Source organism: Parasteatoda tepidariorum, chromosome 3 (genome assembly GCF_043381705.1).
Source record: "Parasteatoda tepidariorum isolate YZ-2023 chromosome 3, CAS_Ptep_4.0, whole genome shotgun sequence".
Taxonomy (NCBI): Eukaryota; Metazoa; Arthropoda; class Arachnida; order Araneae; family Theridiidae; genus Parasteatoda; species Parasteatoda tepidariorum.
Genome location: NC_092206.1, coordinates 22,320,202 through 22,337,883, shown reverse-complemented (window position 1 = coordinate 22,337,883; position 17,682 = coordinate 22,320,202). Strand labels below are relative to the sequence as shown.

The 17,682-nt window shown below is 30.4% G+C and overlaps 1 protein-coding gene across 1 annotated transcript in view; it reads right to left on the bottom strand.

The window, feature by feature from the left end:
- Window positions 1-4,492: 4,492 nt before the first annotated feature.
- Window positions 4,493-17,682, bottom strand: part of LOC107437506 (uncharacterized) — a 76,520-nt gene continuing 63,330 nt past the window's right edge. Inside the window, exon 3 of the mRNA XM_016049530.4 lies at window positions 4,493-7,717. Coding sequence (XP_015905016.1) covers window positions 6,258-7,717 — 1,460 coding nt within the window. The 3' untranslated portion in view covers window positions 4,493-6,257. The remainder of the gene's footprint in view (window positions 7,718-17,682) is intronic.

Below are 17,682 nucleotides of genomic sequence, written 5' to 3'. Positions count from 1 at the left end.
GCAATTTTTCTGTTCAATAAGAATATACCAGACGATTAGTTATCTTTTAATGTAATATAGAAAAACAGATTATAAACAAAAAATCTTTTAAATATTCTTTATTCCTAAGAATTCATTTTCCATATTAATATGGCAGCTAAAAAGCATTAAAAGTCTATAAAATATACGTTGCATCTTTATAGAAAATTATTGAATATACACCCTACAATGCGTATAAATTAGATAAACTGGTTTACTAATACTTTTAAGAAAATTCAAATCATTTGAATACAAAATTAACGATTCGTGAGTTACTCCCATCTACTAAGAAAGATAAAGATTTTTATTATTCTATGAAAATATCTAATGCAGAAATTTAACTTCTTGTTTTATTATTTTAAGAAGAAGGCGCATTATTTTCATTTTATATATGCTATTGTAAGAATTCTCGACATTCCCCAAAACTTGTTTGTTGAATTGTTTACCAAGAACGGACAATGACTTATCTTACGCCGTAGCTGAACTCGGTAACTACTTAATGAGAAATTATTGAAAACAGATGGTAAAATAAATGTATGCATCATTTAGGGCAAAGAAGGGACAAAAAACAGTTGAAATATGGTATAAATTGATGTCGAGATGATATACTAAACCGAAAAATAAATAGAAAACGATGATATACTAAATCACTATGGAGAAATAAATTAATAATTTTCGGAAGCAGTTGAGGTAAATGCGCGATATAAAAGGAAAAAAGTTTTTTTTTTATTTGTTATTCTACGAGTGTTTATTGTAATTTGCTTTAAATTAGGAGTCTGTGTAAGAGCTTTTTAACCTCAGATGCCATAAACATTCGTTGACTTGTGCTGGTGTTGCGAAGTCGAGATGTTACCGTGACATTTTACTAATTTTAACCAAATTTAAGAATTTAATCATTGAATTAGAATTTGTAATTTAGTTAACAAGGTTATTAAGAATTTAAACAACAACTTTACAAAGAATTAATAATTTAATTAACAAATTTATTAAGAATGTATAACTTAATTTTAAATTTTTTTTAAGGATTTATAATATAATTAACGCATTTGCTAAGAATTTATAATTAATTTGCTTAATTTTTTAATTCGAATTTAATATATAATAAACAAATATTGAGGATTTACAATTTACTTAACAAATTTACTAAGAATTTATAATTAACTTACTGGATTATTTAATTAAAATTACGAAGAATTTGTCTTTTAATTAACAAAGCTATTAAGAATGCATACTTTAATTAACAAATTTATTAAGAATTTTTAATTGAATTAATAAATTTATTAAGAATTTATATTTTAGTTAATTACTTAAAAACAATTTAAAAATAAATTATGATTCACAAATTTATTAGGAATTTATAATTTAATTAAGAAATTTATTCAAAATTTAATATGACTAACACATTCATTAAGAATTTATAATTTAAATTACTTATTTAAAACAATTTCACTTTCACCCTCCTAATTTGCTTGACATAAATAAAAGAGACTTAAAATAAGCATGCTTTTAATTCATATACTCGACTGGTTAACAACAGAGTAACACGGATTTAAGTTTAGAGACGTAGGGTTGAAAAAAAAACATTATATTATTAGTGTTCTTCCCCTGCTCGCTACCACTCAACAATCCCCACAATGCACAATTTTTTTTAAATGCATATTTAAATTTTGATTTCTATAAAAACTCATTAATTGTTTCTTAGCAAGAGATTATTTAATAATTAGGAAACAGCCGCTCTCTGCTCGCTAATATCCAAACTGCTTTCCCAGTTCCTTTCAGATCGCTTTGCTATTAAATATTGTAGTTCATCATTCTTAAGCAATTTAGATAGTAAAAACTGTTCGACATTTTGAAAACAATCGGATGGCAAATTTATGCGCATTTAGTTATTACTTATTGTAAAAGTAATACTTACAATAGTTAAAATAATTTTATTACACAGCATGATTATGCAACTTGATTAGTCTCCCCGAGTAACGAAGATAAATTTCAAAACTTAGAAAAATAAATATTTATTTGCTTTTAAAATTAAGTATAATTTAAAACTAAAATCTATTTATTTTTTCTAATAACTATGCTGTTTATTGAATTTCATGATTTGTATATAAATGTATTCATAAATTTGAAGAAGTTGTATAAAATGAGGTAACCTTTAAACCTTATATTCATGTTGCAAGTCCTTCAACTTTATATACACAAAATTGCACGATTTAGTCGATATGCACAATGAAAATTATGTAGCAATGCAAAATTAATTGAACTCTTAAGGAAATGCATGCATGTTGAAAAATAACGTATCTGCAAAGCTAAAAAATAATCAACCAAATAATTCTTGTTCTAATGATTGGATTTTCTCAAACTTAGTGCCGATCTTAGGGGTTCAAAAGGGTGACCTCACGTAAGCTAACTAATTATTCATAACAATGAATTTAGTAACGGAATCAGATATAAAATCTTATCTTTTCTGAATAAAATTTCTTTTTGACGGATTTGTATGTTTGATTATTAAAATAAGAGTAGCTGCAATTTCGAAAACGCGGTTCCATTAGTTAAGTCAGTAAGTGGTTGAAAGATTGTTAGTTTCAATTTTTATTATTTGTTTATTTGTCATATCTCGGGTTATTAAATGAATCAAAGAATTTTTGTAAGCATTTTTTTATTTCTACACATTTGGAAAAAAACGACAACTTGTTCAGGGAACAAAGCAAAAAAACATCAGTCCCTTCCATCCTTAATAAAAAGTGAAATCATAATATTGTTTAAATTTGCTTCAACATTAATAAGATGCTATATTGATAGCCATATTTGAGAAATTCTGCATAGAGTTCGTGTAACGTTAAGTTTGTTTCCTACCTTATCGATTTGTTAGGAAATTTTTACAAATGCGCAGCGAAGTTAAAATAGGAAACCTTAACATATTGCGAAATCTCTATATTATCGTATTTCTGAAACCTAATTGCTTGATAACCTGATTCAAGTACTAAGAAGCTCATAAAGATTGCAAATTGCACGGTATCATTTTTCTGAGAGTGATTCAAAAGACACTTATGAGGACCAGAAAGTAATGTCGTTTCTGCGTATTTCGATTTGTAGTCGTTAATGTACTTATTACAACCCATAATCTAATTATATACTTCAAAGACATGATCCTAATTTAGTTTTAAATTTATGGGGCCTGCCAAATGCTAGAAAAGTTACATATTTGGTATGGTAGGCTTTTAGACATCTACAAGAATAATAATGCAATATTGATCGAATAATACCCATAAGCTGAAGGGGTAAGATATTGATTAAAAAATTCATTCTCTTCAAAAATATACAAATTGGAAATAACAGTCGACATGTTTTAAGCGCTCAAAAACAGCCGCCTATTTTATTTTCAAGACTTGTTAGACCTAAATGAGAAAAAAATAATATTTGAAATATAAAACGTACAGTTGTCAAAATATGGAAAAACAAGGATGAGAAACAAAGCAAGAAATATCACAGTATCCGTCAGACAAAAAACGGAACAAGAAAAACCACAGCGGTCGAGAGGGGCAAATGAATTTCCAAGAGGTATTTAGAGGTTGTAAGAAATTGTCATTGACAAGGGAAGGGTATCAGCATTCATATGAATAAAACAAACTTCCAGGGTATCTAGATGAGCTGATGTGACTGGGGTGGAAATAATTTTGGTATCGTGGAAGTTAAATTTATGGCCTAGCAATTGCTAATTTTTCGAATTATTTTATAACGGGCATGTCTTTACATCTTTTTTTTCCCCTTTCGGTTACTATGGTTTTTATAGTTTTGTTTCTAACCTTTCTTTTTCCATTTTTCTTAGACAATTTTACGTATTACTTTTTAAATCACTTTTTCTTCCTCTCACTTCTGGCAAGTCTTGAAAAAGAAGGCGCCTTTTTTGAAACTTGTCGACTTTCCAATTTGTATATTTTTGAAGTGAACGGAGTTTTTAATCAAGTAATAATGCAGAAGTTTCTCCCAAAATTATTTGCGGTGTTTATCCAAGAGCATTAGACATCCGTAAATGCTTAAGTGGTTTTTTTAAAATTCGAATCTGGTAATCTCATCTTTTCAATTAATGTTGATCAGGAAGACCACCCTGGAAAATATTAATAAAGTGGTGTGGGAAGCATTATTTCACGCACTATACTCGCCCGATTTTAGATTTTAATTTATTTTGATCGCTACAATGTTTTCTAAGTGATAAAAAAAAAGTGAAAATTTAGATTGTGTCCAAAATACCACCTCCAGAGATTTTTCTTGAAAACCAATAAATTTTTATCGATCCGGCATTAAAAATTTGCACACTAGATGGCAAAAGGGTGTTGTTAGCGTGGGTGATAACAGCATCGATTAAAAACAAAACCTTCTTAAAAATTTATCTCGGTCTGAATTTACTGTAAAATACGACATTCCATTCTGGTCCTACTATTAGTTTTAAATTTTTTTTTAAGAAATGAAAAACAAGTACAAAATATGAATTTTTATTTTTCCCATAAAGAAAAAAAAGAACATCGCTAATTTTGTACAACAGAAACAAACAGGCCTTCTAAATATTCACATATTTATTCTTTGTAACAAATAAATTAGTTCTCTCAACAACTGTACAAATTCTTGAAATTAGTAGATAATTTATACCAGTACAATATCATAGGATTTCTATTAAAAGAACATTAAATAGAATTTTCAAACAAGACACTCTTTCTCAACATACATATTTATTTCGAACAACGTTGAAACAAAATAAATTCTAAATTTTGGACCTTGAGATTAGTTAACAATTTATTAAAAATACTAAACTAAAAATATGAGTCTTAATAGCAAAAATTTTGATTTATTCGACAAAAATCCCTAACAGTAATAAATAGTTTAAGTAATATTGTAAGTTATCTTTCCATTGTACGTAAAATATTAAGATGGTATGTATATTTTTTTTTATAAATGCAATAAATTTTAAAATACTCTAAAATAAATCATAAAAAATTTGTTTAAAGAACTTGTCGAAATGACTTAATTTTTCTGTATCAAAAGCTTCTTAGAAAATCATCAATTGATGATATGATATAAAAATATCAAAAGGAAAAACATTGAATAAAAAGACAAAAAAATTTTCCTTTTGGAGCTTTGCAGCTATCTTAACTGCAACCATAAATCATAATATGTATTGTAATTTAAAATAACAAGAGTTCATTTTAGTTGGTAAAATATCTTAAATACAATATAGCACAATGTTATTATTCCCTAAGACAGGCTAGCACATTACATTCCCCTGAAAATTTATTAAGGAACGCTCTTCGAAACTTTATAGTGAACAATATAGTAAGGATAAATTTCCGAGGATGTCAACCTTGCTTTTCTGTAACCAGCAGAGGAAATTTTCCATTTTTTTTTAAATTAGAGAAGAAATCTCATTTCTATCAGAGATTTTATTTCTTTAAAAGCTCTCTAAATAATTTTCAAAACCAGTGACAGATATACAGCTTCTTTTTTAAGTGATTCAATATTAAAATAAGACTTCAAAGTGGTTAAATAACAGTTGTTAAAAAATAAAATATCTTGTGTTAAATTCATCGTTCTATACAAGACAGTGTAGATAAAAAAAATTGTGAAAAGTGTAATGCTTTTGCAATATCTTGTGTAATAAAATAGTGAAATGATAACATAAAAATCTTTATACATGTTTAAATAAAATTATATATTGTTTACTAATTAATGTGCTGATATTCATGGCGAAGATTTTACTTCTAATTTATAACCATATCAAGAAAATATTAAAATTTATGCACTTGTGGTCATAGTCAGTTAATACTTAAATCAATGTCAATGAAAGTTTATAATGAATTTGATCGGTAAACTTCCTAGACGCCGACAAAGTTACAAAACCTATTAATAAATCATAATTAAGATCATGAAATAAAATAAAATCAATTTAAAACAATCAAAATTATCATAAAATCATTCCTGTAAATTTCCCTGAAGGGAAAAGTATTTATTGATGGAATATTAAAATCTGCAGTAACTACGGAAAATGCGTAGCAGTTGACATCCTTAGTTTTCGTTAATTAAAAATGCGAAGGAAATATCTCAACTTTTCGAACGCAGCAGAAAATCACGAGTACATTTTCTTACAATTTTTAAAACTAAGTAGTAAGTTTTTATTAAAGTTTTATGTGGCACATCATTAATGCAGATCGAGGAAGAAAAAAAATAAAGCAATTCAGGCTTTACCACAACTAATACTGGGTATTAAGAGGTAGTCTACGAAATGGTGATTCCACAAAACTATGTCTGTAGTCTCTGGGGTCGACTGGTAGATCAAAATAACCAGATCTTCTCCTTTCTTCATTGGGTGGAGGGTGGTAAGAAGGTCTAGGTTCTGGATAAGGCTCAACATATTTTGATGGAAAAGCTCTCTCCTGTCGAACGTCTGTAGCACTATATTGTCTTTGTCGAGGGCACATGTTAAATGGTGATGGCTGTCTCTCTGGCGAACGATATTGCCTGACGCCAACAGGAGATGAGGATAGTGGACGGGAGTCCCTGTAATAATCGATTTCACGAGCAGGCAGGTGTGACGGAGAATGCCTGTCAACATACCTATCATTATAGCTGACTGGATACCTTTGAACAGGACTATGGTGGTCAATTAAAACATCTTGCTGACGATCTGGATACCCTTGCCGAGGCAGCTCTTTATATTTGGGACGGTGCTCAACTGCAGATTCTAAGACAGGCCTACCCTTGCTGGGTCTTGGAGACACTGGGTCAATAACAGCAGCAGGATAGGATACAGGACGGGGATCTCTTGGAATTTTCTTTTCTATAGGGTTGCTATGTCTCCTGTAGACAACTTCAAAGTGCTTCAAGTGTTCTGGTTCAGGTATATCCCTTTCTATGACTTCTCTGTAACCGTGATCAGCGTATGGGTCTGATCTTCGAGCATTAGCTGCTATTTTGATAGGGGTTCTATTGTGGTGAGAGGAGGGAAGGGGTTCTGGTTGAGTGGGAGGAGGAGGTGAAACAGCTCTTCGCTCGAATTTATCAACTATTCCCCGGACACCACGGTGGACTCGGCCAAATCGTGGATCGTCTTCTTCATCTGGAGAAGACCGACTCCTGCGATCTCGTGGCATATTGAGAGCTGCCGGAGCCGGTGCGTATCGAGGAGGTCGACGCCACTCGTAGGATGGGATGACCTCCTCCTCATCGTCTTCCTCATCATCATCCGGGAGCCCGCTAGTATCAGGCCAATCCTCCTCGTCATCCGAGCTCGTGTCAGGATCGATTTCTTTGCTCTCGAAATCCGGATGAGAGGACACTTCCTGAATGGCTGAACTAAGGGCCTCATCCGATCCGATACCGCTGCTGGACTTGTTGCTAGACTTGCCCCCAGACGACTTTGCACTAGTTGAGTCTTGAGTTTTGGGCGAAGATTTCCCATTGCTAGACTGATGAACAAGAGGCACAGGCGATACTGTTTTTGTTAGTCCTACCAAATTGTAGTTAGTGCTTCGTCGGCAATCTATGCCGTCTAGCTTGCCTTGTCGCCTGCTCACTGTGTCGTAGTCTTTTGGAGGCAATAGAATAGGACAACTATTGGGATTGTTCAGGCGTTCCCGGAGTTCTGCAGCAAGTGAATCGTATAAGCTTGCAATATGTTCCTTTCGCACACCTACCTCCCTTTCGGAAGATCCTAAAAAGAAATAAAACATAAAATTAATATTTGGAATGGTGTGAAATATACAAGCAAAAAAATATTGGATTCCTTAAAAAGTTTATAGTCTTCTGAGTACATAAATTTTACAAGGGATTTACCATGATTATAAAATTATTATTATATTTTTTACAATTTCATCCTAAACATTTAGAAAAAGTTTAATTTCTCCTTTTTTCGGTGATCTTTGTGGACTATTTGACTATAAATTTATAAGCTAAAAAAATGTTTAAGGGTGTTTTTCTTAACCTCACATATTCCTTTATGTCCATTCTTTCTCTATACACCTATGCATTTTTTAAATTTTCCTTAGACCAGGCTCATCAATTTCGTTCTAAAACTCCCAATTTTTTATTAGTTTAAAAAATTGTACAACAGTGTTTGTTACATTCGCAGACTTGATAGCTCTTGTATATTTAACAGTATGTAGATTAATTTCGTTCTCTTCTTACACATACAAACAGTATCTTTTTAAAAAATTGCTTAGATTGAAATAAGGACAAAAACTGTAACTTTTTTTTAAAAATTCGTTTATAAATGAGGTAAAAAAATTTAACTGTAAAAACGAAGTGATCCCGGAGGTTAAACTGCTGAAATGTAGCTTCGAAAAATCTTTGGCTAAAAATTTTTTTAGGAAGTTACATAAGCGATGAAATACTGAAGTTTAGATTCTAACATAATAATATTTTAGATTAATTAAAACACGCAGAAGAAAGGACAAGTGCAGTCTTCTTGAGAAAGCCAGGGTCCACCCAGGACTGTCGAGCTACTGATGATGATGTTGGATAATTAAAAATTGTAATTGCAATTGCGTCGGCATTTCGCAATGCGTCAGGCTAATTTGAAGAGACTACATTATTTTTTAATATACCCATTACTGTTTCGGCTTGCCACACCAAGTCCATATAGTTTTAGAATAGTTAGGAATTGTGTGAATAATTACTTAATCATGCTGTATTTCAGAGGTTTACTTTAATAAACCTTTAATGATGCTATTTACAATAAGCCTTCCCGCTATCGTGAGCTGATAACAAACAAACTGAAATTAATCAGGACAGTTCTGCAATAAAAGACGTTTAAAACTTCACGAAAATAGTTTAGGGAATAAACATGCTACATTCATAGGTGTCATGTTGAGGGCCTAGTGTAGGTGACATGTGCCCCACTAATTTACACAAACTTATGAATTTTTCCGATAAAAGCTACTAAAATTTTTTATCCCTAAAAAAACTTTTCATTTTATTCATTCAAAAAATCGAAACATTTAGACGGTTTATCTATAATTTATCAGCATAATTCCAGATTATCACTTTTATGTAAGTAATATGTTTAAAACCATTAAATGAATTTTTTTTTTGTAAAATCTTGTTGATATTCGTACATAACGATTTCAGTGAAACGAAATTTAAATACTTAAACTAGCTCAGTGCCACTGTCCGGATTACATTTGCCCGGTATGCCCTACCTGAATGTTTTTATAAGGTCAAGTGCCACTGTTCAACATTTAACTGGCACTCCGAACAGTGATGTTTCTCCTACTCTATTCTCAGCAGATATTAAAATATCGAATAAATATAATAATATCAACGAATAAATTAACATCAAATTGGGGATAACAAATATTTCGGGCATTCACCCAAGCGAATATGCGATTGTTGACATTCACCGGTGAATGTCAACATTCTGTTGATTTTGGTCATTTACTGTAACAAATACACAACAAAATCTGTCGTATCCAGAGAGAAATTTTTAATTGTTGCCGATTATTATTAACTCATTGGTTAAATAGAGAAAATCACACACAAATTAAAAGACATTTTCTATATACTTCTTTCTAATATAGCATTTTAAATTTTTTTGAAAATAATTTTCATAGCGTCTAATGCATGGCTCAATCTAGTGAAACCCAGTGAGCAATATATTGGACAAAATAGAAACAATTTTATCACTTAAAAAAATATTAAGGGGGCTGGAAAGTAATGACGTTTCGGTACATTTGATATTTTTTATCAAGATTTTATTTTTAATAAATAATGTATTCAGCCTCGTTAACAACAACCTTTCAACGCAGGATCGAAAAAAAAAATCGGTTTTTAAGACTAATGAATATTTAATGAGCCGAAACGACATTACTTTCAGGTCTCCCTAATATTTTAAGTTTTTTTTCTCTGTTTGAACACTATTACAAGGGATTATAAGTAATGATACAATTTAGTTTATCCTTGTTGGTCGGTATAGGTAGGGTGCTTGAGGATAATTTTAAGTTATTTTTTTTCTAAAGGAAATATATAATATGGTAGAACATTGCGAAGAATGTTTTTCAGTTTGCTGCCATCATATTATTTCGTCATCTGTCAGACTCCTCAACTTCCTAGAGAATAAATTCCTTAAAATATATCGGACAGAAAGGAAATATCGCGGTATTTGGGTCGAAAATTGATTAATACACCACATTTAGATTGAAGCAGTGGTCAGCGACAATTAGCAGCTTTTGTACGACAGATAGCTAGTAGGGAAAAAAACAAATCAAATAAATAACAGAGGGCACTTCACACTCAAAATTGCAATCAGACCTACTTTCTGGGGCTTTTGTTTTCGATAGCGAATACACTACTTGACGAACCTTCGAGAAAAATACAAGTTCGATAATTACTGGTTTTAAAAATGCCTTCTCCCGACCTACTTCCTTCAGTCCGTTGTATTCGGATCAAAGAAACGAGATGAACAACTTCGTTTCGACACACAAAAATTTTCAATTTAGTGAGAAACGTGATGACAATAAATTGATCAGTAATGATTTTTAGTAAAATATTCATTAAGATTTTCAATGATACTTGAATAGTGATAATCAGGAATCAAATCAAAGAACAGATAACACGAATAAAAGGATTTAAGAAATGTGTTTTGACACACAAAATTTTTCAATTTACTCAGAAACGTCAAAACAATAAATTGATCAGTAGTGATTTTTAATATAATATTCATTGCGAGTTTCGATGATATTCGAATAGTGATAACCAGGAATCAAATCAAACAGATAACACGAATAAACGGATCAAAGAAACGTGTTTCGACACGCAAACATTCTCGATTCAGTGAGAAGCATTATAAATATAAATGGATTAGTAATGATTTTTAGTAAAATATTCATTAAAATTTTCAATGATACTTGAGTAGTGATAACCAGGAATCAAATCCAAGAACAGATAACACGAATAAAAGGATTTAAGAAATGTGTTTTGACGCACAAAAATTTTCAATTTAGTGTGAAACGTGATGACAATAAATTGATAAGTATTGATTTTTAGAAAAAAACATTCATTAAGATTTTCAATGATACTTGAGTAGTGATAACCAGGAATCAAATCATATGACAGATAACAAGAATAAAAGGATTTAAGAAATGTGTTTTGACACACAAACATTTTCAATTTAGTGAGAAACGTCATAACAATAAATTGATTAGTAGTGATTTATTAGTAAATTAGTGATTAGTAGTAAAATATTCATTAAGATTTTCAATGATACTTGAATAGTGATAATCAAGAATCAAATCCAACAACAGATAACACGAATAAAAGGATTTAAGAAATGTGTTTTGACACATAAAAATTTTCAATTTAGTGCGAAACGTGATGGCAATAAATTGATTAGTAATGATTTTTAGTAAAATATTCATTAAGATTTTCAATGATACTTGAGTATTGATAACCAGGAATCAAATCAAACAAGAGATAACACGAATAAAAGGATTTAAGAAATGTGTTTTGAAACACAAAAATTTTCACTTTAGTCAGAAACGTTATAATAATAAATTGATAAGTAGTGGTTTTTAATAAAATATTCATTAAGATTTTCAATGATACTTGAATAGTGATAACCAAGAATCAAATCAAAGAACAGATAACACGAATAAACGGATCAAAGAAATGTGTTTCGACACACAAACATTCTCGATTCAGTGAGAAACGTCATAGCAATAAATTAATTAGTAATGATTTTTAGTAAAATATTTATAACGAGTTTTGATGATACTTGAATAGTGATAAACAAGAATCAAATTAAACAACAGACAACACAAATAAAAATATTTAAGAAATGAGTTTCTACTAACAAAAATTTTAAACTTAGTGAGAATAGTCAGAACAATAAATTGATTAATTAAGATATTTAATAAAATATTCATTGCGTTTTTCGATGATATTCTAACAGTGATAACCAGGATTCAAATCGAAGAATAGATAACATCAGTAAAAGTATTAAAAAAATAATACGTTTACTTATATCACGTTTAAACGTATCAAAGTGTTTTGGCACAGAAACATTTTTAATTCAGTGAGACTTCTGAATTCCCATTAAATAAAATACATTATTTTTTGTAATGAAACACGTATTTAAAACAATAATAGGTTTATTTAATACTACGTTTAAACGTATTAAAGTGTTTCGACACAGAAACGTTTTCAATTTAGTGAGAATTTCTGAATTCCCATTAAATAAATTACATTATTTTTTATAATGAAACATGCATTTTTTAAAATTATAACTAATTTAAGTCTTTTTTTTTTCATAGTTTTACATAGGTATGGATTCTAAGGTAACATAGTAAATATTTTTTTGTATTTTTAACAAATTTGAGCCATTATTCAACGATAACTGTTACAATGGAGTTGTTTACGTCTGATCATTTAGTTAGACATAGTCTCCCTAATCATTACAACAAGAGTCACTGGACTTGAAATGTGTCGAACAAAAAAATAACCACCCTCAAAACAAAGAATATGTCAAAACAACAAATACTCCTTAATTTTGATGACAAGCAACATTTTATCCAATTCAGGAAAATAGAAGTTCTAAAAATAACAACACTAATGTACTTATAACATGATCAAAGTATTATTTCATTCAGACACGAAATTAAATCACTTTCGCACTAGTTTTCAGCTCCAAATTATATACGTGTAACCAATAATTTCTCCCATGTTGAACGAAAATAACGAAAACACCTTGGTTCCAGGGCATAGTTTTGCTGCCGTGATGCAGTTTTACGAACGTTGTTTGTATAAAGGCAATTATGAATGAGGATCGAAAGTACTGAGGATGAAAAAAAATAATGTGATGACTGCTCATCGTATGAGTAAATTATGTTCCTGACTGGCTATTTTTGAGAATCTAAATTAGATGCAAAGATTGAAACGCAATTCGGACGCGGATCAGTGCTTTTGCTTAGTTATTTTTCTCATTGTATGCTAAGAATTATAATAGGCGACATTGAGTTAGTGATCAGTTTTAGATTCTAAAACAGTCTACACTCTTTATTACGATCTCGCTTATAACAGCGATTCTTCCACCATAACGACCGTTCACCGTTTGATCACGAAATAAAATAAAATTATGAAATCAATTTTAAAAAATCAAAATTATCATAAAATCATTCATGAAAATTTCCCTTTTGTTTGTTAAGTCAGTTCACCGTTTCATAAATTCAATGTTATTTGAACACCTATTATAATGTTTAATCTGAAACATTTCTCCCGATTTAGCGACAGAAATTTATATTTACAATGGAAATAATAGTCGACATGTTTCAAGCGCTCAAAAATAGGGGCCCATTATCAAAACTTGCCAGTCGTGAATTAGAAATAAAAAACGTAAAGTTGCCATCGAAAAATAAAAATGAGAAAGAAAATAAGTAAAAACGCTGTAGCAGAGAGTGAAACAAAAATAAAGATGAAAAAAACAGAACAAAGAAAACCATTGTGATCGAGAGAGGCAAATCAGGGTAAAATACATTTCCTCGCGCTATGAAAAGGTGGTGAGGAACTAAAGTAGTTAAGAGAATCAGCAGTCATATGAACAGAACAAAATTCCAGGGCATCAAGATAAGCTGGCGTCACTGGGTGAAAATAAATTTGGCATTGTCGAAATTGAATTTATGCCCAAGATTCTAACAATGCGCAGCAATTTATGATTTATCGTATTCTTGATAACAGACATATCTATTTTGCTCCTTTAGTCTAAATTTTAAAGCGCGTCTAGTTTGCCTGATGTAGCCAAGGTTGCTCTGGTAAGGTATGGGGTAAATGCAAAATCGATTTTCAAAACTGATAGTATTAAGAGACTTAATTTAAATTTTGTTCACAGCCCTAAAAATAACTTTGGAATGAAAACGAGGAAGGTATTAGCAACTTTGTTACAAAAGGAGAAAAAATGGTCAAGTAACAAGCTTACAATAAGGATTAGAAGAGGGGTGTCTGGGTCTATGAGTTAAGCAAAAGCCGAATCAGTTATAGAAGGGCAAAATGGATAATAGCAAGCGAGTGGAGTAAGTTAGTTCAGAGTCCAAAGAAGAAGAATTACAGCAAAGATTTAAGTGCACGCAAAACGAAAGTATGAAATGCAGAAATTTTGTGAAAATTAGGGGGTTAGAATTAACATAAGGTTGCAAAGTAACAGCAAAACGTCACGTTTTATGTCTGACAAGTCTTGAGAATGGGCGCCTATTTTTGAGAGCTGAAATCTTGAAGACTTTAATTTCCATCTACATATTATCGAGGCCAATTAAGTTTTTTTCAAATCAAGTAACATCGTACCACTTCAGTTTCTTGGAATCATTAATTTAACAAGTGATTATACTTCAAATACACTTTTGAGAGAAAATTAAACTTTATGGTAATTCTCACTTATCATGAGAAACACAACACAATATTTTAAAAGTGGCTAGAAATATTCACTATTTTCGCTGAAATGTTATTCATAATGAAAGAAATATAAATAGTTTGAAAACTCATTCAGATGGAAATGATTTGTTCAAATACCTACTCGTTATTCTCACCACGACGCTTACTTCTCAAACTACACTTCCAGCCCAGATGCTTCATGGTTGGAATATTACAGAAGCGTATTTATTTTCCAGACTAAATCATTTAAAACGATGTTTTTCTTAGGGATTTAGTAACGAGTTAGAGGGATTCTGTGAATGGAAAAAACCCTTGCGTAGATAGCTATTTGTTTTACTAACTGATGATTTTGTTGTTATTTTATAGTATAAGAGGCAGTCGTATGTGACATTTATAAATTCTAAATTGAATGAGGTGTATGATAATATAAAGTGTAGTAGTTTTGAGTGATTTTATCACAGAATAAATTTGTTAAGAGATCTAGTTTTATTATAAATGTTTCACAAATGTACGCAATAAGTTCATATTCATGAGTTTACATTACTTATTCACGATAAGTTCGATTACGTATAGTCTAATAGAAAATTTGTTAAAAAACGAAGTTTTATCATAAGTATTTTACAAAAAGAGTACATTTGTTGAAGGGATTTTATATTATTTAGACGGTTGAGTTTCTATTACTTTTAGGCTTATGGAATAAATTTGTTAAGAGACGAGGTTTTGTTAGAAATGTTTCACAAATATACGCAATAACTAAATGAGTTCATATTACTTATTCATGATGAGTGTCTGAGTTATCGATTACAAATAGTCTAATAGAATAAATTTATTAAGAGACGAGGTTTTAATAAAAATATTTTACAAAAACACTTTTGAACAAAACGCTTTTTAATATTTTTCTACTAATAAAATTCACTTCAGTTCATATAAGAAACATAATCAATATTTACCATTTATGATATAATATAAAATTTGGCATTCCTTATAAATTTGGCATAAATAATTACAACCACAATTACGTTCATTAGAGCTAAAAACGCTAATTACGCTAAGTTGAAAAACGTTCATTAGCAAGTTCTAACAAAATAAATAAATAAGTAAATGATAAATCAGGAAATATTTTATGCGAATGAATTTTTTCAGTGTTTCATCAATAAGTCTTTTAAATCAGGATTCATGTTGGGCAGTTGAATTAGCTAGTCTTTTTACTGCAAAATTAAGTTTTTGAAAAAAAAAAACTGTTATGAACTGTAAGACTAATTATCAGAAAAAAATTCTTATTCTTGAATTTGTTTATTTTACTTTGAATTTTAAAGTTTGATGAGAAATACTGATGCAGTCATTTGAAAATTTATATATTTTTTTAGAAATTTATTCGATATATCGTTATAGGATTTATTTATTGATTTTTTAATTTGCTCTTTATTTTTTATTGCAATTTTACACGAAAAATTTCATAAAAATAACCTTAATATTAAACAAATAATGGATTATTGGTTGAATACAAACCTATAACAGATTTCAAAAATCATTAACGGTTAAAAAAAAGTCTCAACTCACGGAACTCCGGTGAAATTTCTACGGAACCTTAGGGGTCCGCGGAACACCATTTGTAACCGCTGATATAGGTATCATGATAAAAATTACTAAATTTTACTACTTTTACCAAATTTCATAGCATAATATGAAAATTAAAATTTTATTGCTCATTTTAACAAAATCATTATCAAATGTTTCAGTTAAAATTACTAAGATCTTTGGTGTTCTCATAGAGCCAGAAATACGGGAAATTTAACCATATTCAGGTAATTTTCACTATACTTTTTTTTTCTTAACGTAGTCTTGAATAAGCAGGACATTTTTTTTCTCCGTTGATGAATAGCATTCGGCTGATAAGCAACTACAACTGCAATTGGAATTTAACCCAATGACATGAGGAAATTGTTAATTCATGTATTTTGAATGTTACCTACAACGCACACAACTAAACTCCCAAACGCCTCCCTTGCGTGTGAGGCCAAGAATACAACAGTTACTTACCTCCCAGTATTTTTTGCATTTTTGTTCCAGATACTTTTACAAATCATTTAAATCCACACTGTTAAGACATTTCTCGGAAAAAAGGTTAAATAACCATTTGTTTAATTGCTATTTTACCATATTCAAACTTAACAGTCAAGTAACCATAAAAAAGATGGTACTCAAACTGTTAAATGTGAGAAAAACAACTTATTAACTGCTTTCATCTAATATGGTTAAACAACCAAGTAAGCCTACTTAATAAAACTACTTAGTTCCTTGGAACTGCGTGCATATTATCGCAAAGAGGGCTAATCTGTCAGTCTCACGAACGTCAAAATGGGGATTCGAATTCCAGCGTTAACACCACAATATGTCCACCATTCCCTTCAACACCTGAAGAGTTTCTAGTGTCCTGCACTTCCCAATACCCATTACCTAACGAAAAGCCTAGCTTCTGTGTCCGGTTAAGTTTCTTTTCTACGGTTTTGAAACCATGCTAGTTATAAATGGTTATTCATAGTTTTATAACCATACTAGTTGTAAACGGTTTCAATACCGTAAAGGTAAAAAGACGTTCTTAACCGTAAAAACTTAACGGTTAAACGGATGGACAAACTGCTGCAGGTTATTTGCCCATAATTTTCAAATGAAAATTCTAACAGTGCATAGTTCACGAAGTTCATTTTCGTGCTGAGGTTTTAGAACAAAACCGTTATCATTCAAATAACTTATTCTGACACATCGTTGTAATTAATTTATACATTTCTCGCTTTACAATATCTAAGAGGCTAGGGGCCCATTGTTTACTTCGAATTCCATAAACTAAGTCACGAAACGATTTAAAAGTTAAAGGCAGGAAATCAAAATAGGGTTAGTGCTGCTTTGACCTTGGTGTTGAAAACATAGACTCTACAGTCAAAACAGAACGGTAGCTTCTTAACTAGAGTTTAAGGAGGGAAGTAAGTACCAAGAATTTCGACGCCCGCATTCCGAATACTTGACCTACCTCCAAAGGAAGAAGCTACTTTAAGAAATGACCTTTTATGCCATCTGTTAGTTTATTTACTTTTCGTTCCAGGTACTTGCAAGGTGACAGCTCAATTGTCACATTAAAGCTTCATTCAAAACTGTTTTTAAGTTTATTATTATTTTTTTTTGGTAAAACAAATTAAATTGACTTACATTAAATCCTGTTTTCATTGTTAACTTAGTCTTGTGATTTAAGGGGAATCAAAATTGTTA